The sequence below is a fragment of the Castor canadensis genome, chromosome 13 (genome assembly GCF_047511655.1).
Source record: "Castor canadensis chromosome 13, mCasCan1.hap1v2, whole genome shotgun sequence".
In the NCBI taxonomy this organism is placed as follows: domain Eukaryota; kingdom Metazoa; phylum Chordata; class Mammalia; order Rodentia; family Castoridae; genus Castor; species Castor canadensis.
Window position 1 is genome coordinate 22033427 of NC_133398.1, and position 24191 is coordinate 22057617.

The following is a 24191-nucleotide window of genomic DNA, read 5'->3' on the forward strand; positions in this document are numbered from 1 at the left end:
GGAGCCGTCAAGACTAAGAAGTCAATCTCGGTGCTAGGGACCCAGTTATTCTCCGCCCCGCCCCTGACTAGAAGCCACGCCCCCCAAGAGGACTGCCTGCATCTCCCATGAGCCTCTTCGGCTGTCACTCTTAGGAAAGTAAACACGTATACACTGGGCTGAGGCCGTTGGGTCCGGGTGGAAGGCGGGACTTCCGTTCCCTTGGGCACACGTCAGTCAGGGGGCGGAAGCGTGGCGCAGGCGGGAAGGTTGTAGTCCTGCGCGTTGCAGGGTTTTTGCCTAGTTCGGAGTGGTCGCGCCCCTTTTGACAGCAGCGACCCCACAGCGAGGCTTCCCGGGCGCCCTCACGTCCTCGGTAAGTAGCACAGCCTGGCGGCGCCAGGAGATGAAGGAGCGCGGCCCCGGCGCTGGCCTGTGCGGTCTTTGTTGCCAGAAGTCGGCCTCCCCGCCGACCTTGCCACCCAAGCCACCTAGTTTCCCTCGTCTCACGCAGTTTGCCCTGCACGCCCGCGGGCGGGGACCCTTCTGAGACGCCATTCCAGTCCCTGTCACCTCCCTGCATATCGTTCCATTCACAAGATGACTGATGCCGTAAGGTCACCGCGGGCTTCATTCCCATGAGGCAGTCAAGGACTCATTTACCAAAATTCCTGTCTTTTCCGGGCTTCCTGGAGGAGTCCAGCGTCATCCCACTCCACCTCCAAAGCACTGTCCACGCCTTTTTCTTTTTCTTTCTTCTTTTGAGACAGAGTCTCCCTATGGAGCTCAGGCTGGTCTCCAATTTGCTATCCTGCCCAGTCTGGGGAGCTCAGATTACAAGTGTGAGCCACCACACCCGGCGTTGTTCACGCCTTTTGAAGAGCGCATTTAAGCTCTTTTGGTATGGTTGCTTGGATAAGACTATTTTCCCACGGTTTCTGCGTGCCTTGAGGGTGGGAGTAGAGTTTTTCTTATCTTGGGCTCTCCCCAGAGGTTAGTACAAAAGCACTACACTTGGAAACCAGGAGCCCAAAGTGTGCCTATTAGTTTGTGACAGTGAGCCTCTACATCTATTAAATGGTCGTAAATAAATAAAAGCACAATCGAGCATCGAACTCAGTGTATGGTGCAGAGTAGGTATTTATTTGATCAATGTTAGGCTCATTTGTCTTCTTTAGCTTTCTGCTAACACAGTAGTTGCCGAATCGGAGGCACCATAGATGAGTGTTTTTTCTTCCTAATACTGTTAATTGGTCGATCTATTTGGTAAATACAGCCTTGTGAGTATATTGAAGATACAGCGATGCTAAGTGTTGATACTACCATCTTCAAGAATAAGCAGTGTTCATTTAATTACGTGCTTGAGGCACTTGCTGAGTTTAAATTTGTGATTTAAGGTTGTGCTTTTAAAATAGGTCTTTCTGAAGAGAATAAGAAAATGCAAACAGGCTAGTTCTTGACAACTTTTAATTTACAATTAAAGTAGGGTGTCTCTTATATGTGTGTACATACATCTTTTACAGGTGATTATAAAGTGCTGATCTTTTGCCACTGAACATAATTGAAACAGAAACCAGGAAGATGGCAGCAAACTCTTCAGGACAAGGTAATGCACGCTGGAGTTTCAGTTACTATTGGGCACATTCTCCCCATAAGGGAAATGTATTTGAATTAGAGAAAATTCAGAAAATTTAGTATGTAGCCAGAATTTAAAAATGCACAGCAAAGTGAAAACCCCCATTTGAAAAATTGGTCCAGCATTGTATCATATACAGAACATCTTTAATATTATTAGTTCTATCCCATATTTTATATTTTAATCTGCGTTAAAATCATTCACATTGTAAACCTTTTGTCCTCCTTGGTTCTCTTGCTTTTTTTTTTTTTTTTTTTGACTTGAAATCAAGATCACTTTTAAAGCCGTATTGTCATCAGGCAATAACCATACCTTTATCTTCATTGTTCTAAAAATCTTTGTACACATTTCACATGTGTTGATATCACTAATCAAATTAAGTCAGACATGGGTTGCTCTCAAGGAGTTATATTTTTAAAGTAGAACTTAATCTCTAGAAAGAATTAAATCCCACTTTGCCACTAATTTCCTGCTTAATAACTTGAAACAGTCCTCTTTCCATATCAGGTCTGAGTTTGTTTGGTTTTTATGTTTGACCCATCATTGCATTTTTAAAAATTACTTATCTGTTCTGATCTGTTGCTTTTCTTTTTAATCTTAGTTTTGTCTTAAGCTTCGTAGAGATAGAATCATAAAGTGTATATTGGTTTGTGTCCAGTTTCTTTCACTTACTATACTGTCTGTTAGATTCATGCATATCATGTATGGATGAATGGTTCATTCTTTGTTATTTTGGAGTAGTATTCCATGGTAATAATACATCACAGTTTATTTATTATTCTGCTTGTGGGCTTTAGGATTGTCTGTTTTGGTCCTTGTAAATAAAGCTGCTTTATAAGTCTCTTTATAGCTACATGTTTCATTTCTCTTGGATAAATATCTAGGCATGGAGGAGCTGAGTAAATATTCAGTGCCATCCCCTTTTCCAAAGTGGCATTTTATGTCCCCTCAAGCAATGTGTGAGAGTTCTGGTTGCTCCACATTTAGTGGTCAGTCTTTTTGATTTTAGCTGTTCTATAGTGGACAAAGTGACATCTCATTGTAGTATTAACTTGATTTCCCTGTAAATCTTCCTTTGTGAAGTGTTCACATCTGTTAACTTTTTTTTAAATTATTTCTTTCTTTTATGAAGTTGCTTTGTTTGAGTTTTGATACAAGTCCATGATCAGATAAGTGTTTTGCTAATATTTCTTCTCAATCTTGCTTGCCTTTTCATTTTCTTGGCAGTAATTTTATTTTATAGGTAATGTGTTCTTTTTCACTTGCAGCTTTCAAAATTTTTTTCTTTGTATTTCAAAAGTTTGACTATGATATGCCTAGGAGCGATTTTCTTGCCTGGGGTTTCTTGAACTTTGTTGGGTTTGTAGGTCTTTCACTTAAGTTTGGGATATTTTCATACATTATTCAAAAAAAATGCTTTTAAGAGCCAGACTTTCCTTTATTCTAGGATTACAATTACACATAAATTACTTGTCATTGACGCATAGGCTCTGCTTTTTTTTCTTCAGTGTTTTTTCTCTTTGTGCTTCAGATTTGATCATTTCTAATGCTCTAATTTGGAGTTTGTTTTTTTTTAATAGATTTTTTATTAGGATATATTATATTATATTTATTATATATTATAAATATTATATATTTATTAATAAAATAATATATTGTTTTATTATATTATATTTATTAGGATATAATATATTAGGATATATTAGGGGGAGTCATAGTACAATTCTGATTAGTTTTATATTGTACATTATTTACATTGCCCCTATCATCTCTCCCTCTAATTTGGAGTTTAATGACTGTTCTACCATCTCCAGTCTGCTGTCAATTTAGTACAGAGAACATTTTTGTCTCAATTATTTTTAGCTCTAGAATTTCCTTTGGTTCTTTTCTGGAGTTTGTAATTCTCTGCTAAAATGCCCTTTATTTATTATGTGTCCATTTTTCTTTAGTCCATGAACATACTTACAATAGCTGATTTTAAGTCTGTGACTGCTAATTACATTATTTGGGTCATCTTGGAGTTGGTTTCTGTTGACTGTATTTTTGTTGCATATGGGTCACATTTTGTTCTTCTGTAACTTAATGATTTGTCATTAGACATTAGACATTATTACTAATATATCATAGAGACTCTGGATTTCTTTGTTTTCTTCTGAAATGTGATTTTTATTCTAACAGACAGCTTGCCACAACTCAGATTCCAAATTCTTGCCTCCTTTATGTTGGACAGCAGCTGAAATCTTGCTTAGTTTTTTCAGCTTCCAGCTGCTGTACTATTGATGCACTTCCTGGGTTCTCCTCCATGTATGTAGAATTTAAAGTGAGAGAAAACTTTGGTTAGATTTTATATATGTGTAATGGGCTTTAACCTTCTGCCTTTCCCTCTCACGTCTCTCCCCTAATTTTTTGGCTATACTTCTAGCCCTTAACTCTGGCCTTTCATACCTCAAGCTAGATAAGGCAAGGCTATCTGAACTGTTTGTAGAGTGGGGCAGGGGGAGTTCAGGCAAAAGGCCACAAGTTCTGCTTGATTTTCATCAGTCTCCAGTGCCTTCAAGTTAGGAATTTTAAGTACTTTGTCCAAGTAGGCATGATGGTGGTGCATGCCTGTAATCCCAGCACTTGGGAGGTGGAAGCAAAAGGATCATGAATTTGAGGCTAGTGTAGACTACATTGAAACTCTGTCTCAAGAAAACCACAAAACTCAAAAACTTTGTCCAGAATTTATCATGTTTGTGGCAGGGCTAGTCCAACTAAACTATTCTGCCAGTGCTGAAAGATAGACGCCTGTTAGTTGCGTTAGGACAAATTAAGGGTTACACAAGTTTTATAGAATTGTAGTATATGTTGAGCATCCCTAATCCAAAAAAAACATGATATTAGCAAATGCTTCAAACTCTTAAACATTCTGAGTGCTAACATGATGCCACACAAGTGGAAAATTCATGCCTGATCTCATGTGACAGGTCACAGTTAAATGTAGGCACATGAAAAGTATTTTTTTGTTGATGGTAGTCTATCCTAAATGCTTAGGCTGTCCTTGAACTCATAATCCTCCCACCTCACCTTAGTAGCTGAGATTACAGGCACTCACACGCTTATGGCAAAATATTGTATAAAGTAACCTTTAGATTATGTGTATAAAGTTATATGAAACATAAATGAACTTTGTGTTTACACTTGGGTCCATCCCCAAAATATCTCCTTATGTATATGCAGATATTCCAAAAATCTGAAAAAGTCTGAAATACTTCTGGTTGCAAGCAGTTCAGATAAAGGATATTCAGCCTTTATTGTAAAAAATTAGCTATGGTGACAGCTTTACTCGCTATAACCATAATTCTCTGTGCTCCTCACGAGTAACCGTATGTGATTCATGTACTGTATGGACTAGTCACTGGTCAACATTACCTATGAGCTCTAACCTCTTCTTTTTCCTGTTAAGTTATGATGCTTCAGGTTAAAGATAATTTAACTTGTGTTCAGTCCCCAGTACCTCCCCCCCAAATTAACTTGAACCAAATGAAAACTAAGAAGTCTATTTAAGAAAGAAAATACAATGCTAAAAATCACACAAAGCAGTCAAAATGAAATTTAAAATTATCTTTCTGTTCCAATAAAACAAAGAGTTGAGATTTATAATTTTTCTGGTTACTTTTCTTTTTAACAATTGCATTAGGAACAAACATTTTTAGTGTTGCCTTTGACCCATAGTCAAGTCTACTGTGAAACATCTCAATCTGAAGAGAAGTTAATTTGTATTAGTCATTTGGGGTTTTTTGTTTGTTTGTTTTAGTGGTACTGGGGTTGAACTCAGGGCCTGCGTTTGCTAGGCAAGTGCTCTATCATTTGAGCCACTCTGCCAACCCTATTTTTTGTGTGATGGGTATTTTTGAGATAGGGTCTTGTTTTCATTTTTCCCAGGCAGACTTTGAACCACAATCCTCCTGATCTCTGTCTCCAGAGTGTAGGTAGGATTACAGGTGTGAGCCACCGGCACCCGGCTAGCCATTTGGATTTTATTGCTGTTTTGTCAGCTGTTTTGTTGGTGTCATGAAGCTGCTGCTATTAGACACCAGTAGAGGGAGTTCACATCATGTTCTCTAGACTTGCAGATTCTCAGTGAGCGTTTTTACTTCTTAGTAGGATCTGTTATATTTTACTCTCTACATTAAATTATTTTTGTATCGTGCACATGTATGTACATAGGAATGAATATGGAGGTTGAATGTCAAGTGCTCAGTTTCCTTAAAATGATAACTGAAAGAAACATGACTTTAAAAAAAAAATATTGAGCTAGGTACAGTGGCACACCTGTCATCCCAAGCTACATGGGAGGCTGAGATCAGGAGGATTGTGGTTCTAGGCCAGCTCAGACCAAAAAGTTTGCAAGACTCTATCTCAACAGAAAGGTTGGGAGAGATGGTGCCTTCTTGTCATCCCTGCTCTGGTAGGAAGTGTAGGAGATTGCAGTCCAGTCCTGGACAAAAAGTGAGACCCTATCTTCAAAATAACCAGAGCAAAAAGAGCTGGAGGTGTGACTTAAGTGGTAGAGCACCTGCCTGGCAAATTCAAAGCCCTGAGTTCAAACCCTAGTACTGCCAAAACAAAACAGATCTTGACCTATGCATTGCAATGTGGTCCAGGGGACAGAATCCCGTAGTGTTCACTAAGGCCTCTGTGATGGTTAATGTTGATGGTCAATCAACTGGAGCCTAGGAGACTAATAAAGCATACTTCTGGGTATGTGTGTCTCTGAGGGTATTTCCAGAAACAATTGGATTGTGATGGCTGTGACCTAGTCAATAGTGTGGTTCACTGATGGATTCAAAATTTAAATAGACTATTGGGGAGGTAGTGGAACTGTGGAAGGTGGGTTGGAGAAAATGGGTCAATAGGGGAAGGGGTATATCTTGGCGCTTGCCTCTTCCTGTTACTCCTGTCCTGGCTGCCATAAGGTAAGCACCCTCTGCCATGTTTCTACCATCATGATATCCTGCCTCTCCTCAGGCCCAAAGTGATGGATTCAACCAACCACGGACTGAAACTGTGAGCCAAAATAAATCTTTCCTGTCACTGTGACTAACACCCTCAGATCTAGCAGTCTTTCATACTATAGTAGTAATCAGGACTTCTAAATTTCATAAGCAGTCATTGAAGTCTCATATTCTTCATAGCATCCAATGTAGTGTGGAACATTTGGTAGGTTCTCAATAATTATTTGATTGATAAGATGTAACATTTTGAGAAGTTTATCTTTTTTTTTTTTTTTTTTTGAGAATTTTAGTATGTAGAGGCAGGTTGTCAAACTGGAATTTGGCCAAGGTATCACTTCTGTATCTTTCATTATGTCAGAGTCTTTCCTTATTTGTAAATATCAAAGTCCTGTGATCACGTCGTGGCAGCTGGACTGATTTCAGAAAGACCTTGGGAAATCCATAAGTAAGGAACGTGAACGCTTTTGTTGCTTCTTTTACTTTAGAGTTATCTCAGAATGCTATGGTAGCAACTATAAAACCTGCAGAGCACATCGTGGGAACTATTGATTTGGGGCTACTCTGGATGCTCTCAACTGTGATTATTAGGGTGTGGTATCGGAACGGATTGGCATAGTTACTGGAAGGTGTCTTGTTTGACCTCAGACTCAATTACAAGTTTCGATAGAAGGAAAGCAGACTTATACTTCAGGCTTGTGTTGATAAGTATGCTACCTCTCAGGTAGACACCATTGGATTTGTCCCAGTGATACATACAAATTCTCGGAAGGTTAATGTATTTGTACCTTTTTAAAAGATGAGTGTGGATGCAAAGGCATAATTTGGAGTAGATTATTTCATTTTAGTTGCTAAGGCAAAGAGAGTAAGATTTCTGATGCTAGGCTTGATGTTTAGGACCCTGGTTGAAATTGGGAATGAAACTGGGTCAAGGCAGAATATGCTATAAAGTGACTTGAGCTCATGTGATATGTAGGAGAGAGCGTTGGGTCCTTGGGTTCATTCATACTGGCCTAGCAGGTTTCTAGTGTGAGTGTAACTTAGAAAGCTGCATGCTAATCAGTTGTACTCTGAATAATAAACCACTATTCACAGAAAGAACTGTCATTGTGAGACTAACAGAAATATAGTGAGGTTAACAAATAGGGAGATAAATACAAGAGAATAATAATAGTGTGTATTAAGCAACTTCAACATGGTAGGCATTGTGCTAGTTATTTTACTTCTATCCTCTATATTTCATGTAACTACCTTTTGAAGTTTTTACTGTTATCCCATTGGTCCTGAGACATGGTGAGGTAATCTTCACCAATATGAAATAGTATTAGTGGTACTGAGATGAGAACTCACCTTGGTTCTATGTCCTAGTTCCTTGTTCATTCTGTTTTTCCATACTGCCTATAGTAGTTAGAGTTTGTTAGAGGAATAAAACCAATTTTGTGTGTGTGTGTGTGTGTGTGTGTGTGTGTGTGTGCAAAGGGAGATTATTAGATTGGCTTACCCGATTGAGGGCAATGGCCCTTGTACATAGTGGAGAGCCAGAGGACCTGGCAGCTGCTCAGTCCAAGAAACTGGAAGCCTCAGAACAAGGGGCACCAAATGGTCCTAGTTTAAGACTGAAGGCCTGGAAGCTCCCAGAGAGCTGCTGGTGTGAGTCTGTGTTGAAAGGCTAAATAAGCTGAGGTCTGATGTCTGTGGGCCATGGCTGCAGCAATAGACACACTTCCTCAGGAAAGAGTTGAGCTTTCACAGAGTGGCCGCTTCCTCCTTTTTCCACTTTTATTCCATCAGGGCTCCAACCCTGTGGATGGTTGCTGCCCACATTCAAGACAGGTCTTTTACCATGAGTTGCTGTCCCACATGTCAAACATTTCTGTAAACATGTTCACAGACACACCCAGAAGTGTGCTTTACTAATCTAGGCATCTGTCAAACCAATTAAGTTGACAAGATTAACCATTATACTACCCATCATGGGGATTAGAACAGTCTAATTATAGCATCTAAAAAAAATTAGGGAAATGTAGATTAGAGGAAAAAGACCTCTCCTTAGTCTTTATACCTCTTCTACATCTGTTATTAAGAAGAAAACTTTTAAAATGAAAAGGGCTTCTAGTTAATCTGTAAGAGGAAAAGAAATGTGGGTGAGAAAAAAAAGGGTAATTCAAGTAGAACACATTTCATCATGTTATTTAACTAGTCCTAAAGAAGAAAAACCTTGATGTATAGAAAAAGTGGCAGTAGCTTACGAGGCAGGTCCTTGGGATCTGGGTGAGAGAAAATGAGAATCTAGGAATATCACCTGAGCAGACATTAAGGATTATTCCTTTTCTTTGATAAATATTTTAAGTAAATTCCAAAAGGTGGCAAAGGAGTGATTTGATTTTCTAATCTTGCAACATGTAGTAAGTGTTCACCATTAACTAGATATAGGAAAGGGCAAGGAAGTAGATTCCCTCCTAGAGCCTCCACAAAGGAAACTAGCCCTGTTTACACCTTGATTTAGGTTAGTGAGATCTTTGACCTACAGATCTGTAAGAGAGTAGACTGGTATTGTTTTAGGCTGTTAGGTTTGTGGGAATTTGTTATAGTAGCAATAGAAAACTAATACAGGATCCAAGGACATGAGCTAAAAATTTAGGAGACATGCATGATGCCTTTTTCCTTATTGTTTACTTCATTTTCAGTCTGTTGCTTATCCATATACCTTTAACGTCCTGCCTGCCTCTTGGATATGTTCATGTCTCTTCATTTGCATGGCCACTCATAACTCATTGTCTCTAGCATGTTCTACTATAATAGTCTACTGATCTTCTCCTGTCCAGTCTGTCCTCCAGCATTGCAGCTAGTGTGATCTTTTCAAAAGCAGAAGGGTTATTTTGTCTCCTACCCCTAACTGACCCAGTTAGTTAACTCCTCCTTCAGATTTTACTACAAGTTATAATTTCCTTTGGAGGTCTTCTCTGACACAGGTCCCCCATTCCCAGTGTAGGGCAAGTTTATTCAGCATTCATTTCTATAGTAATGATTGTCACAAATACTCATAGAATGGTATTTAATTTGAGACCACTCATCTTAGATTGTAATTATACATTGGTGTGATTACTTGAAGACGACTGTGATCACTAGAGTCGAAAACTTTTGGCCTATCATTGTGTCTGTAGAATGTAGTGCCTGTATGTTCTTTTTTTTTTTCTTGATGGGACTGGGGTTTGAACTCAGGGCTTTGTGCTTACAAAGCAGATGCTCTACCCCTTAAGCCACACGTCCAGTCCGTTTTGATCTAATTATTATGGAGATGGGATCTCACAAACTATTCCTGGACTGGCCTTGAACTGTGATCCTCCTAATCTCAGCCTCCCAAGTAGCTAAGATTACAGGTGTGAGCCACCAACGCAGCTCTTAGTGCCTATATGTAATAGACACACAGAACATGCTAAACTAGTAGTGCCACCTGGACTTTTCTCTAACACTAAACATAGGTGTTGTGAAGAGTAAAGAGCTTGGAGCCACTTGAAAGGATTTAGATAAAACTGTAAAATACCTTCTAAAAATCTTTGTTATGAAAACACTGTAATAACTATAACTAGGAAGTAAATTATAATCCTTGCCATTTGTTGTCATGTCTTTTGGAAACAAAAATATTTCTGTGAGATTATAATTTTCAGTGCTACCAAATTATAGACATTTAAAAATAATTTATATAAGCGCATATAAATCAAAAGACATTGAAAGCTCATCTGTGCTTATATTTATATGAACTCTAATAATCAAATTATGTAGTCTTTGATGCTTTTCCACAGTTCATTGCATTTAATTTCTGTTTATGTACAATTACTTTACTGACAGTGACTCTAAAACATTTTTGTGTGAGCAAATTAATATTGAGAGAAATTGAAATGTCTGTAAGCAGCATATCAAGACTTTCCACTTGGTGACTTATTTTGCTTCCCACAAGATTTAGACACAATCAGATTTTCTAATTTGCTTTTTAAGAATTTTCTATTTAGCTGGGTCCACGCATGGTGGACCATACCTGTAATCTCAGCTACTTGGGAGGCAGAGATCAAGAGGATCATAGTTCAAGCCCAACCCAGGCAAAAGTTAGCAAAACCCCATCTCAGCAAATAAACTGGGAATGATGGGCATGCCTGTAGTCTTAGCTACATGGGAGACATATGTAGGAGGATTGCAATCTGAGACCAACCTTGGGCAAAATGAGAGACCCTATCTGAAAAATGACTAAAGCAAAAAAGGGTTGGGGGGCATAGCTTAAGTGATAGAGCACCTCCTTAGCAAGCATGAGGCCCTGAGTTCAAAACCTCAGTCCTGCCCCCCAAAAAAAAAAAAATTCTGTCTAGGCTTTTTGTCACTCTCATACTTGGAACCTCATGTGTGCTACTGAGAGAGGCCCTGGGTGGCTCAGACTCAATTGCAGTGTGATCTGCCCTGACATTGGGCTGTGTAGGGAAGATGCCAGGAGAACACAGAAGCTGGCTTTTGAGGATATGGCTGTGAACTTCACCCTGGAGCAGTGGGTTTTGCTGGATTCTTCCCAAAAGAACCTACAGGTACTATTTACCAGGTACCTATAGACCAGGACATTCAAAATGAGCATGAAAAAAAAAAAAACAGGAGAAATCTAAGAAGTCAAGTGGTAGAGAGCCTCTGTCAACCTAAAGATGATAGTCAATGTACAGTCAGTGTGTGCACTGATTCTAGATTCTATGATGAGTAAGAAAACTTCCTGGAGTAAAACCTGTGAAACCCATGTGTGTGGAGAAGTCCTCATTGGTCATTCATCTCTAAATGTGCCATGTGTGGATATAAACCATGTGAACCTCAGAAATATGGAGAGAAGTTGTATAAATATAACCACTGTGGGAAAGCCTTTAGTTCTCCTCAGTGCTTTTGGAAACAATGAAAGAACCCTCACTGGAGAGAAGCCTTCTCTTATAAGCAGAGTGGGAATGCTTTCAATTCTTCTAGTTCCGTCCAAAGACATAAAAGAACTCATACTGGAGAGAAGCCCTATGAATGTAAGCAATGTGGGAAAGCCTTCACTGGTCACAGTTCCTTTGAAAAGCATAAAAGGAGTCACACTGGAAAAAAACCCTATGTATGTAAGCAGTGTGGGAAAGCTTTAAGTCAGTTCAGTTCCATTTAAAAACATGAAAGCATTCGCACTGATGAGATTCCCTGAATATAAAATGTGGAACTGTCTTGCCATCAGAAACTTACTAGCAAACATGAGAATGCATAGTGCAGAGAATTGGTGTCACTGCACAGCAGGTAGGAATGCCCTAGTCATTTCAGTTTCATCTATAGGTATAAAAAAATTCACTATTCAAGGTGAGAAACCTTGAATAGAAGAAATGTGCAAACTTCTTTAGTTGGGCCTCGCCCACAGGAAGAATGCCCACTGAGCCAGGTGCCAGTGGCTCATACCTGTAATCCTAAGCTACTCAGGGGGCAGAGATCAGGAGGATCCCAAGCAAATGGTTCATGACACCTATCTCGAAAAAACCCTTCACAAAAAAAAAAAAAAAAAAAGGGCTGGTAGAGTGGCTCAAGGTGTAGACCTTGAGTTCAAAAAGATCCTCAAAGTCCTTTGAAAATTCCTCTTGAAAGACTCTTAGATCTGGACTGGGGGATGCCTAGCAAGTATGAGGACCTGAATTCAATCCCCAGTATTGGAAAAATAAAAATAAAAAACTAGGCATAAGCATAAAAAAGATGTTAAAGACTTCTGCAATGAAAACTATAAGGCAATCGAGAAATTAATTGAAGAAGACACTAGAAGCCAGATGTTGGTGGCTCAGGGTTGTAATCTTAGCTACTCAAGAGGCAGAGATCAGGAGGGTCATGGTTTGAAGCCAGCCTGGGCAAATAGTTCGTGAGACCCTATCTCAAAAATGCCCAATACAAAAAAGGGCTGGTGGAGTGTTTGAAGTGTGAGACCCTGAGTTCAAGCCCCAGTACTGCAGCAAAAACAACAACAATAACAAAAAACCCATCATAGAAGATGGAAAGAACTTCCATGTTCATGGACTGGCAGAATTAATATTGTGAAAATGACTATATTACCAAAAACAATCTAAAGATTCAACGCAATCTCCACCAAAATTCCAATGACATTCTTCACAGAAATAGAACAGTCCTAAAATTTGTATGGAAACACAAAAGACCCTGAATAGCCAAAGCAATCCTGAGCAAAAAAGAGCAATGCTGGAGGTATCTGATACCTGATCTCAAATTATACTGCAGAGCCATAGTAATAAAAACAGCATGGTACTGGCACAAAAACAGACATGTAGACCTGCAGAACGGAAGATGAGCAGACACAGCCATCTGATTCCTAACAAATGTGCCAAAACACCTTGGAGAAAAGACAGCCTCTTTAACAAACGGTGGTGGGAAAACTATGTAGAAGACTGAAACTAGGTGTCTGCCTCTGGAGGTGCGAGACATGTCCCTCCTAATACTTGGCCTTGCTATGTAAGGCTGACTCTAGTCTTGACCTGTTTTTGCCTTTGTGACTTATTTGAACATTCCTGTAATGCATTAGACACTGTTCTCCTTAAATACAGATTCTCCTCAACTCCCATGGGGTTGTTTCGACAAACCCGTGGTAAGATGAAAATATCATAAATTGAAAATACACACATGTGTTAAGTATGCTTATATTGTCACTGTGGCGTGAGGTCCCAAGGAATTCCCTGAGACGGGGAGAGAGGGGGACCTTCAACTCAGGTCACGTGAACCCTGGACCTTGCCACAGAAAAGAATTTAATGAAAAATTCCAGAAATAAACAATATATAAGTTTTTGAATTGTACACCCTTCCAAGAAGCATGATGAATTCTCGTGCCACTCTGCCAGGGATATGAATCATCCCCTTCCCTGTGTCCATGCTGTACACACTACCTGCCTGTTAATCACTTAGCGTTTTGGGTTGTCCGATCCACTGTCTTGGTACTGTAATGCATGTATATAGGGTTTGGTACTATCCATGGCTCCAGGCAGCCACCAGGAGTCTTGAAAATATCCCTCTGTGTGGGAAAAGTAAATAGGATCTCAGTGTAAGCTTAGACCTGAACATAAATGTGGGACCCTACTTGAAAAATAACTAAAAGCAAAAAGACTAGGGGCATGGCACCTGACTAGCAAGCACAGACCCTGAGTTCAAACCCAGTACTGTGAAGGAAGGAGGGAAAGGGAAAGGGGGAAGGAAAAATGAATAAAGAGTTAATGACAGAGACTAGAGGAAGTGGCATACAGCTCTGCAAAGGTCTGTGGTGGCCGGCTAGATTGAGAGCACTCTCCTCTCCATGGCGCTCCTTTACTGCCCTGCTTACCCTAAGGAGAAGTTTTGTAAGTAGGCTACATAAGCAGTGACATCATTAGCTGCCTAGTTTGGTTTGTCCTTGTGTGAGGAGCACTCCAAGGAGTAGCTGACTTAGCACATGAACCGGGAGCAGTTCCTGAGCTTACCCAGTTTCCAGGATACTTGGAGAAGCTAACCTTATCTGGACATTCCATTCTTGGCTCACCTGGCCCACTTCCTTACTCCCTTGGTTGCTAGAGCCTTGGGAGCAGAAAGGGGGCATGTCAGGGACATGGAAGTTGATGCTGATGCCTATTTTTCTCATTGATCGATCACACAGACAGAAAAAAGAGATTAGAGTTGCAAGTCTCAGCTGTTTCTAGTTCAGGCCAACCTCAGCATGAATGATGCCCTTGTACTTTTAATACCATCCCCAGCCAATCTCTGTCCCTTCCTACCAGCTCTTCCTCTTTATAATATAATCAGTATAAAATTCTTAAAAATCTCTCACTGAGTATCCCTTAGGGGCACTTAGTGCTGCTGTGCTTGAAATCTACTCCCTCCCCCATATCCTTCTTGTGCAGTGTGCAGTCTCATTGTTTACATGTTGGCATTTAATTCAGATTTCACAAGCATAGCTGGATGCTGCTCCTGCTACAGGACTTGCAACATCTAGATCTCCTCTAAGCTGAAGCTCAGAATCAAGCCAGTATTACGTATTTGATAAAGGAGGTGTCTCTTTCCATTTCTTTCTCAGAATTGCTTCTTTGACTTGTTTCTTGAAAGATTGTGTGGCATTTCTGAATGAAAGTAGTCAAGAAAAAGAAATATTAATTTGTTCTGAGTAAACCTAATACTGGTTTTCTCCACAAAAGAGACTTTTGAAAGAGGCCTAAAGTTGAAGTCTAAGAAAACCTGTACACACAGAGATTTGATTGTGACCCAAAAATTTTGTTAAAAACCAAACATTGTTAGCCATACCTTGGGGATGAAAATTATTTGAGCTAAATCTTAAGTCTTCGGTCACTATTACGCTTTGCATTTGTATCCATGTGTTATCCTAAAGGACAGGGGAGCAGGCAGCAGGGGAGAGGGCGTCCTCGTGAGTTCCTCATATTAGAGAGTGAGAGAGTCTGCAGTCTGGGTTCTTGATGGCCTCGGTATATAAAAGAGGACTAAAATGTTTCTTATTTCCCCCTCCTCCCTCTTTTTCTAAACTGTAGGTTTTCAAAACAAGAATAGAGTTGCAATCTTGGCAGAACTGGACAAAGAGAAAAGAAAATTACTTATGCAGAACCAGTCTTCAACAAATCATCCTGGAGCTAGGTATTGACTTATTTTTGGGGTGCTATTATTAATCATATTTTTCAAGAGAATATGAAATATTCTCTTGAAAATTCTCTTGAATATGCTTAACACTCTTGAGTCTCCGATTACTTTTAGGTTAAGGTGTACATTTTCCCTGATCAATATCCTAGCTATGTTAAAAGTCTACTAATTCCCCTGTTATGGCATGTATCATATTTCATCATTCTTGCTGTTAGCTGTGAGCTCCTCTTGCATATTTTAATACCCCTGGTGCTTAGCACAGAGCCAAACATCTAGTAACTGCTCTAGAACCTGGTAAATAAGTGCCTGTAAGTTAGCATCACGTGTTTTGTTAGCTTTTAAAAATAATGTTAAAAAGGATCATAATAAATTACAGTTTTTAAAAGTTAGCCAAACACGATGGTGCATATCTAATCCCAGACTTGGGAGGCAGAGGCAGGAGCAGCATGAATTGGAGGCCAGCCTGGGCTGTGTAGCAACACCCTGTCTGAAACCACCCTCCCCGCAAAAATAATCACTTGAAATCCCAGTAAATAATGTAGGCTTTCATATAAATTACTACAGGTAATGGGAGAAGTAGAAAAGAGAGTTATTGATTTAATAAATCAATATCTATATCTATATCTATCTATATTTATATCTATATATAAAATTTTATGTGTCAACTATACCTCAATTTTTAAAAAAGATAATTTACTACCACTACAAGTGGTAATCTGATAAATCCCCTTTTATAATTATATACATCTAAAAGTAAGGTTGTCCAGCCCTAAGTAGACAAGTAACCAAGGTTTCCGTTTTAGCATTGCACTCTCTAGGCCTGCTCTGAATAAGGACTTCCGGGACCATGCTGAGCAGCAGCACATCGCAGCCCAACAGAAGGCAGCTTTGCAGGTTAGCAATGTGTGACTGACACTCTTGTCTCATTGGTGATTTCCTAGGTATCAGAAGCCAGCACAGTAGTTGTTCTGTATTTCAGTGGAGCAATATCAATAAAAATGTTCCACACATAATTGCAATGGTTTGCTGATTTTCAGTCATACCCAAAGGATTTGAAGGACTAATACAGTAGTAATGAAAGTATCTTTTATGGTGTCATTGCAGTCAGGATTGATTCTGTGCTGTATCTTGCCAGGGCATTGCTTGTGCATGAAAGAGTTTAGGATATTTGGATAGACAGGATCTAGAAAATTGAACTGGCTAGTATCTGTATTTGCAAATTTGACATGTCATAACCTCATCTGATGATTTTATTGGCTCATTGATATTTGAACTTTTTTAAAATAGGCAGTATGACTTGTGTGGAAAACCTTCAAAGGCTTACCATAGGATTAGGAATGTGATGCTTCATCAGTTTGAAGATATATTATTCTTCAGAGTAATGAATAGTTTTAGTATTATACTCATTTTGGATAATTTAAGATTCCCAGAGACTTTGGACAAGACATCATGTTCTTTTGTAGGTATAATTGCTTATGCTTTTAAACCTTGGAATCCCAGAATTGGAAGGGACATTATAAAGATCACCTCACTTTAGGTGGCTTAACAAATACTCCTCCTTTTTTTAATGACAGGGAACTTACCACCATGTTTCCTGTTAATCACCAATAATATCACTGTCTCCCCTCTACTTCCAATTACTACTCTTCTTTTCAAGCTCCTGCTTTGTTGGCCAAAAGCAGAGTTCTTTGGGAGCTTCACAGAAGTTTTCCACACCCACAGAGCAAAGCTACTCGTGTCTTTGAGTTATCTGTTGACTGAGGAGAATCACAGGGGAGCTAGTGTGGATGATAAACGAGTACTTGGTACAATTTGTTAATCCAAATTCTGTGTTACTGTCTGTCTTCTGTGTATTTAAGCAAAATTAGCAGCATAGAAGTGAGTAAGTAAATTTGGCCTCAAGCATTCAGAAAGGATAATTGTAATGCCGTGGTTGAAAACTTGGCTCTAAATAGCTGACTTTAAATCTTTCTCAGCATGCCCATGCACATTCATCTGGATACTTCATAACTCAAGACTCTGCATTTGGGAATCTTATTCTTCCTGTTTTACCTCGCCTTGACCCAGAATGAAGAAAACACCTGTGATAAAAGTGACTTTGTAATAGCAAATGCCAAAGCTGCTCTCCTTCAGCACTGTACAAAGTGTGACTTTCAGAACTTTGGTGAACTTACATTTTTTTTGCTTCTTTAAAAGAAAGGAGTATGTAAGTGAAAGCCAAAAGAAGGGGAACCAGAATGATGAGACTTTTCAAAGATCTGTCATCTGAGGAATTGATTATGCTGCCTGTGACTGTAACTCTTTTGTTAATGCCATTTGATTTTTTTACTCTAAATCAGACTCTGAATTGGATAGTCACAGAAAATGAACTCCTATATCCTAACAAATTGGACTGAATATACCATGTTTGCAATAGACTTTGAAGAACCAGAAATGAGGGTGCTTTTTAAAATGCAAACCAATAGGCTTAAATAAATTACACTCATATTTGCAGTTCATAGGATTAATATCAGTGTATCTTTTAGGTTTAGAGTCATATCATCCAGAAATATTTGTTGTGAACTCATAACTAATTCCATTATTCTCAGTTTTAACAGAAAACCCAGTATATGGCTAAATTACCAACCAGTCTTAAGCATCCTGTATAAATAGTGACTAAATGCTATTAAAAACAATTATAAGTAATGTGGTAGCTTTAAATCTGTACACAGTAGTGTGCCTATGTGGTGCTATTGCCCTTTTGTTTTTTGTTTTGGAGACAAGCTCTCCCTAGATAGCCCAGGCTGGCCTAGAATTCTGTGTAGCTGTGTAGGCTGGCCTTGAACTCATGGTCATCCTGCTTCCACCTCTGTAGTGCTAGGATAACAGAGGTACATTACCATGCCTTAGCTCTTTATTGTCCAATTTCTCTATCTAATTAAAAATTTAAAATTATGTACGTCGAGCCCCTTTTTAGTTACTTAACTAGGAAGCAGTTCGGCTAAGCATGTCGCTCTGCATGGGCCTGCCTTTGACAGAGTCAGGCGTACGCGTTTAAATGTGCAAGCCTGCTACCCTACCCTAGTGCTACAGAATGAGGGTCCGAGTCAAAATAAAGTGTAACATATATCTTACACAACGTTTTCATGATTACAATTATACTTTATATTATATCACAGATACAGGTTGCAGGGTGGGGGGTGTTGTTCCTGGGGATTAAAATCAGGACTTCACACTTGCTAACACTGTACCACTGAGCAATGCCCACTCTCCTGCATATAGCTTTTATATAAAAGTTATATAATTAGGGCTAGAGGCATGACTCAAGGGTAGAGTGCCTGCCTAGCCAAGTGCAAGGGTCTGAGTTCAAACCCCTGTACCACCAAAAAAAAAAAAAGTTATATAGCTACAACCCCCTTCCCTACATAACTTATAACTTATCCATCTTGGCCTTGGCTCTTCATCCTCTCTGGTGGTAGGACAAAATTTAAACTTAAAATTCTAGTGTAGGTCAATTATTCAAAGTTATATTTCCTTTTCACAGAATTTCTTCTAGATATTTCCACTAACCACACAGCCCCATCCTGCCCAAACTAAGGCTAGACAATTCTAGAACTGACTATACTGTTTAGGTTTTTCTTGAAGAATGTGAACCGATTTCCTCGTCTGGGTGAGTTGGCAGCTATCCCCATTGTAGTAGTCAATATCACACGAAGGCCCCTCCCTCCTGCTGAGGAGCTCCTCAGGTTACTCTGGCTCCTGTCCTTCTCTCAAGTCCATCCAACTACTTGGGCCTCTTATGGTAGCCTTCATTTTCTTGAATTAATTTCACTAAGTTTCTGTTCTGTGAGATCCATGACATACTGACACGGATTCTAAATCTATCCACTGATACTAGGGAGATGAAACATTTGTAAAGTTTTTACATTACTGAACCCTCTACCCACTCTGCGACTTTTGAAATCTAGGTAAAAAATATGTTTACATCAGTGGTATCTTTCTAGTTCCTTAGCCTTTTAAGTAGATGTTACCAAATCCTGCAGTTCTACCTAGTAAGCACTTCCTGAGACCCTTCTGCTTTGTCTCACAAATTCAGTTCTTATATACCTATTAATACTCTGTCAAACACTGTGCTTTGAGGACAAACGGAGGAGTGCGACCATCTAGTAAGAAGGTAATACTGTGGAGGATCCTACTCTGGCACACCAGTAGTCATAATACAAGCCAAAGGTATTCTGCAGTAGGCTGTGGTCCAGATAGATGTAGAATTATTCTTTTGATTTTTTTTTTTTTTCCTGGCTGCTCCACACAAAGGTCAAGATTGCATAATCAAAGAGAAATGGAAGTGGGACATGGTGGCCTATGCCTAGAACTCTGGCATTCCAGCCTGAGGCAGGGGCATCAAAGAGTTTGAGGCCAGCCTGAACTACAGAGAGAGCTGAGTCAGGCAAGGACTGCAGAGGGTAATGGATGGCACGGTGGACTAAGTGAAAGCCCTGAGGTGAAGTTTCAGCATTGCTTCCCTGGGATCTTGGGTGGACTGGGGTAATTCCCTCAACCTTTCTTTGTATGCCACTGTGTCTATAGAACAGGAGCAGCAGATGCTGACTAAGCCATACATTGTCTAGACCAATATTTCCTTTCTCTTTTCTTTTTTCTCTTTTTGCAGTGCTGGCAGTTGAACCCAGGCCCTTTCACATGCAAAGTAAGCACTCTACCAACTTTGCTACAGCCCCAGCCCTCCACCAGTATTTTTCAAAGTATAAGTTGCAACCCATTTCTGAGTTGAGAAGCCACCTTAATAGCTTAATGGGGTGTAACCAGCATTCTCTTGGGAAAAATAGAAAACATCAGAGTGTCCTGCATGTAGTGACAGTTGGGTTGGTTTCATGAATCTTGTGTTTCTCTGTGTTCAGATATGTTTGCATTTTACTTGTTTTATTTATACTCTGTTCCACTAGTATGTAAGTCTTTGGGAGCAAAGATCTTTTCTTCCCTTTCCCCAGTCCTTTCTTCCTCTCCTACCTCATCCACTAGTATATTCCATATTGTGAGTGTTTAATACCCACCTGTTGAAGGAATGAATGAAAGGATATATATGACCTGGGTTGCAACATAAAATGTATTTTTTTTTAACTGTGAGTCATGGCAAAGAAGTTTTGAAAGCCACTTCTAAATAATGTAGGTGACAGTGCTTTGTATGATCTCGGAATAAAAACTGAAATGACTAATTTCAAGGGCAGTTGTTCTTTTTGTTTTTTTCCTGAACAATCTGTGAGTTGTCTTATTGTCTCAATTCTTTGTTTCACTTTGGGAGTAGAAACAGCCTTTATGAGTTCAAGGCCCACTCAGGCAACGGATTTGGCAATATGGTTCTGAGATCTACAGAGAGAATGTGAATTCCTTAGTATAATTCAACACCAGCTAGCACAAGTCAACTGCAGCACATAAAAGTCAACCAATATTTACCAAGTGCTTTTCTTACCCAGGTCTGTAGGCACAGTTACTGTGCATACTAAACATCTAGATTTTTTTTAAAATGAGCAAATAAAGAATGTACACAGACCATGAGGAGAAAAGGAACATACCCACTGTCCTAAAGAATCTGATGATGTAGAGTGGGCAAGCCAAGCACACTACTGATACTGGGTACGACCTAATGAAGAAAGAATAAGGACTAGTGAATGCTCCATCAGAGAACCAAGCATTTGAACTTGACTCTCAAGATGAAAGGATTTCAGTCAGGAAAGATAGAGCAAAATTCAAAGCAAAGGAAATATCTGCACAGAGGTAGGTGAGCAGGTGTAGGTGCCCTTGTGAAGCAACCAGTTTGGCTGAAGCACAGACAGATTTATATAGGCAGATAATTTGGAACAAGGCTAAGTGTGAGCCACACTCATTCCAGGGTGAGCCAAATACCTTTAGCTCGGTACATAGTGAAAGTCAGCGAACACTTGGACATAGGCAGTATAGAGATGAAACAACTCAGCCCTCATCAGCACTTGGGAAAGGAGAACTCATGAAGCATCAGAATATTACTTTGAATTTCTATTGAGAATTCTGGAGACAGGCGTGTTCTCTGTACATCCACCTCTCAGCTCCAGCCCCGTCTACTTCTACTATTGCTTCCATGTAGTTTTTGAACCCTTCTCCCAAATTTCCTTTTGTTCACCTTCCTCCCCCATCTTTCTCTCCAGCTTTCTTCTATATATTTGCCTGTAAGTACCTTTTAAGGAAAAGCCGGGTATTCTCAAACAGTATTTATTTAACAATCATAATAGCTCAAGGAGGTAGATATTCATAGGAATCTACTCAGCATTATTTCTTCCTTCCTAACAATTGACCACTCTTTTTTTCCCTAACAGCCAGTGTCCTTCTGGGGAAGCTGACTGCTCCAACAATAGAAGCAAGCCTTATATGCTGCACACCAATCAGGGTAATTCCCTTTTGCCTCAGTGATTGGTTTAGGTAACTCATGCCTAAGTCACTCATGTATTCCCCAGGAACCACAGGAACTGGTTCAGGACTGGACACATTGCTCAATGACACTCTAGAAGGTTGCTGAGCTCAAGAAAAAGATGCATTCTCACTGCCTGAGATCACTACCAAAAGGACTCTCTTTAGATGAATAAAAGGAAACAGTGTTGTTGGCAACTGTGTGACCATGGGGTAGAGCCAATCTCAGGAAAGCACCACCCTACAGGTAGAGCAGAGAAATATAAATAGTCCTTAATGTTATCACTGGGCTCATGATTGACAGTAAGACTGAGTCAAATAATCCCTAAGGTACTGGCTACCCTTCCTCTGAAAGGGGACCTAATAAATTCTCATTAATGTTTAAAATTTTTTTTGTCCCTTGCTACATAAAGACCTGAGTAGAAGATAGTCTAACTTGGTAACAACATCTTAGCCACACAGTTAGGTAGTGGGAAGCAGGTGTCTTAATATCCTATTTCTCCTCTGGACTCACAGTGATGCCTCTGCTACCCACTTTACACCATTTTCATTTGTCACCAAAGTTAGTTGCTGTGCACCTCTCCCTTACAGTTCAACCTTCCTCCTCCCCTGTACTGATGACAGCGCTTCCAGATGTGCTTCGCCCTGAGAATTTCCCTACTGAGATCTCTGGGATTCCATTGGCTCAGTAACAAAAATGCCTGTGCACTCCCAGTTTTCCCCAGTGCCTCTGTCCCCATTCTTCCTGATACCTTGTTTTTTCTGGAGACCAGCAAGTCTTTTGAAGCTCTTGGGAGAAACCAGCTCATAGGTTCACATCCTGGCTATAGAGTCAGCTAGTTTCTGATTCACCATTGCTACTCTAGAATTTTACTTCAAAATTCAGTTCTAAAAAAATGCATGTCCTCTCCCCACTTAATAAAAAAAAGCTGTGCTAGGCTGTCAGTGGTAGAATGCTTGCCTGGCATGCACAAGGCACTGGGTTCAAATTCCAGCAACACACACACACACACACACAGAGCCATGCCTACCCCAGTGCCATTGTCAAGTACTATGCAGACCCTCCTTTATATCCTTTTAAGAACCTTGACTACTTCACAAGCCTCCCCTCTGCATTACTCCTGCTGCTGTGCCGGGAACATCAACACCCACCTCAGTCTGCACTAGTATACACTCTTGTCTCCAGGGCTGTGACATCCGTTGCTCCAAAGACTGCCTTCTCCACTCTGGCCAGTTCCTAAGCCTGGAATTTTCTCTCCCTATCCTCATGCTCCCCAATTTCTGCATCCTGTTCTGTAGCCACATACCCTGAGATTTCATACAGTTGCCTCCTTCCCTTTCGTTCTTCCACAGAATCCTTTTGCACATACAGTGCATCTCTTTGAAGACCTGTCAATGATGTCTATCTCAAGCCTGGACTAACTCTGTCCCTTTGCCATCAGAGTATATTGGCTCTTTCTACACCCCATCCTACTACCACATCTAACCACTCACCTTGCTACTGTGGCCCCACACACTGCCTTCCTTACTGTAGTGGATGATTGGTTCACACTCCTTGTGAAGACTATCAACATTTGTCTTTCCTTGACCTACATCCAGTTCCACAACTGCTCTGTTCCTCTGCCTCCCTGTACAATGAACTCCCCCAAAGAGTGTCTGTGCGAGCAGTTTCCAATTCCTCTACTCTCATGTCTGCAACCCACTCCAGTTCACTGAGACCACCAGTCATCTCTACTTGGCCAAATTCAGTGGACAGTCTTTAATCTTTGTCTTACTTGAGCTCTCTGTAGCACTTTACACTATTGATCACCAACTCTTAAAACACCACAGTCACAATCTTCAGGGTTCTTCCTGCTTTGCTGGCTGTGGCCTCTATCTCAGTTGCAGGCTTCTCTTTCCTAGTACAAAATGTTGGAATTTCCTAAAGCTCAGCCCTTTCATCTCCACTATTCACAGTCCTCCCTGTGTAATCTTATCCAATAGCAGGACTTCCAGCACTATCTTGATGAGTTCACATTTATATCACCAGTCCTGATATCTCCCTCTGTGACAGTTATTCCCTCAAAGAAAGCTGTGTAGCAATTCCTGCCATCCCTGAGTGGTGGCATATGCCACTACTCAAAAGGTGGTGTCTGTTTCCTCTCCCTCACGTGTGCTGGCCTTATGACTTGTTTTGACAACAGAATATGGCAGAAGAGATATTATGTGAGATTGGACCTAGCCTTTAAGAGGCCAGTTTCTGCCCTTGTCCTGTGTTGTGAAGCCAGACACCATAATAAGTCTGACTTCCTGTGACCCCATGCTATGAGAAAGCCAGCTACATGGAGCACTGAGGTGCCAGTCATGTGGGTGAAGTCTTCTTGCACTAGCTGAAGAATACAGCCAAGCTGAGTGATTCCAAGTGATGCCACACACAGCAGAACTGCCCAGATTAGCCCAGTCAACCCACAGAATTGTAAGGAAACAATTTTAAACCTTTAGATCTGGAGGTA

At 40.2% G+C, this 24191-nt stretch overlaps 1 protein-coding gene across 2 annotated transcripts in view; it reads left to right on the forward strand.

Moving 5' to 3' along the window:
- Positions 1-217: 217 nt before the first annotated feature.
- Inip (INTS3 and NABP interacting protein) overlaps positions 218-24191 on the forward strand; it is a 39668-nt gene continuing 15694 nt past the window's right edge. The window contains exons 1-6 of one of the 2 annotated variants that reach the window (XM_020170839.2): positions 218-355; positions 1503-1585; positions 15159-15261; positions 16068-16158; positions 19913-19948; positions 21609-21679. In XM_020170839.2, coding sequence (XP_020026428.2) covers positions 1561-1585; positions 15159-15261; positions 16068-16158; positions 19913-19948; positions 21609-21632 — 279 coding nt within the window. In that variant the 5' untranslated portion in view covers positions 218-355; positions 1503-1560 and the 3' untranslated portion in view covers positions 21633-21679. Of the gene's footprint in view, positions 356-1502; positions 1586-15158; positions 15262-16067; positions 16159-17240; positions 20481-21608; positions 21680-24191 lie in introns of those variants that run through there. The other variant, XM_020170840.2, reaches the window with a different exon arrangement.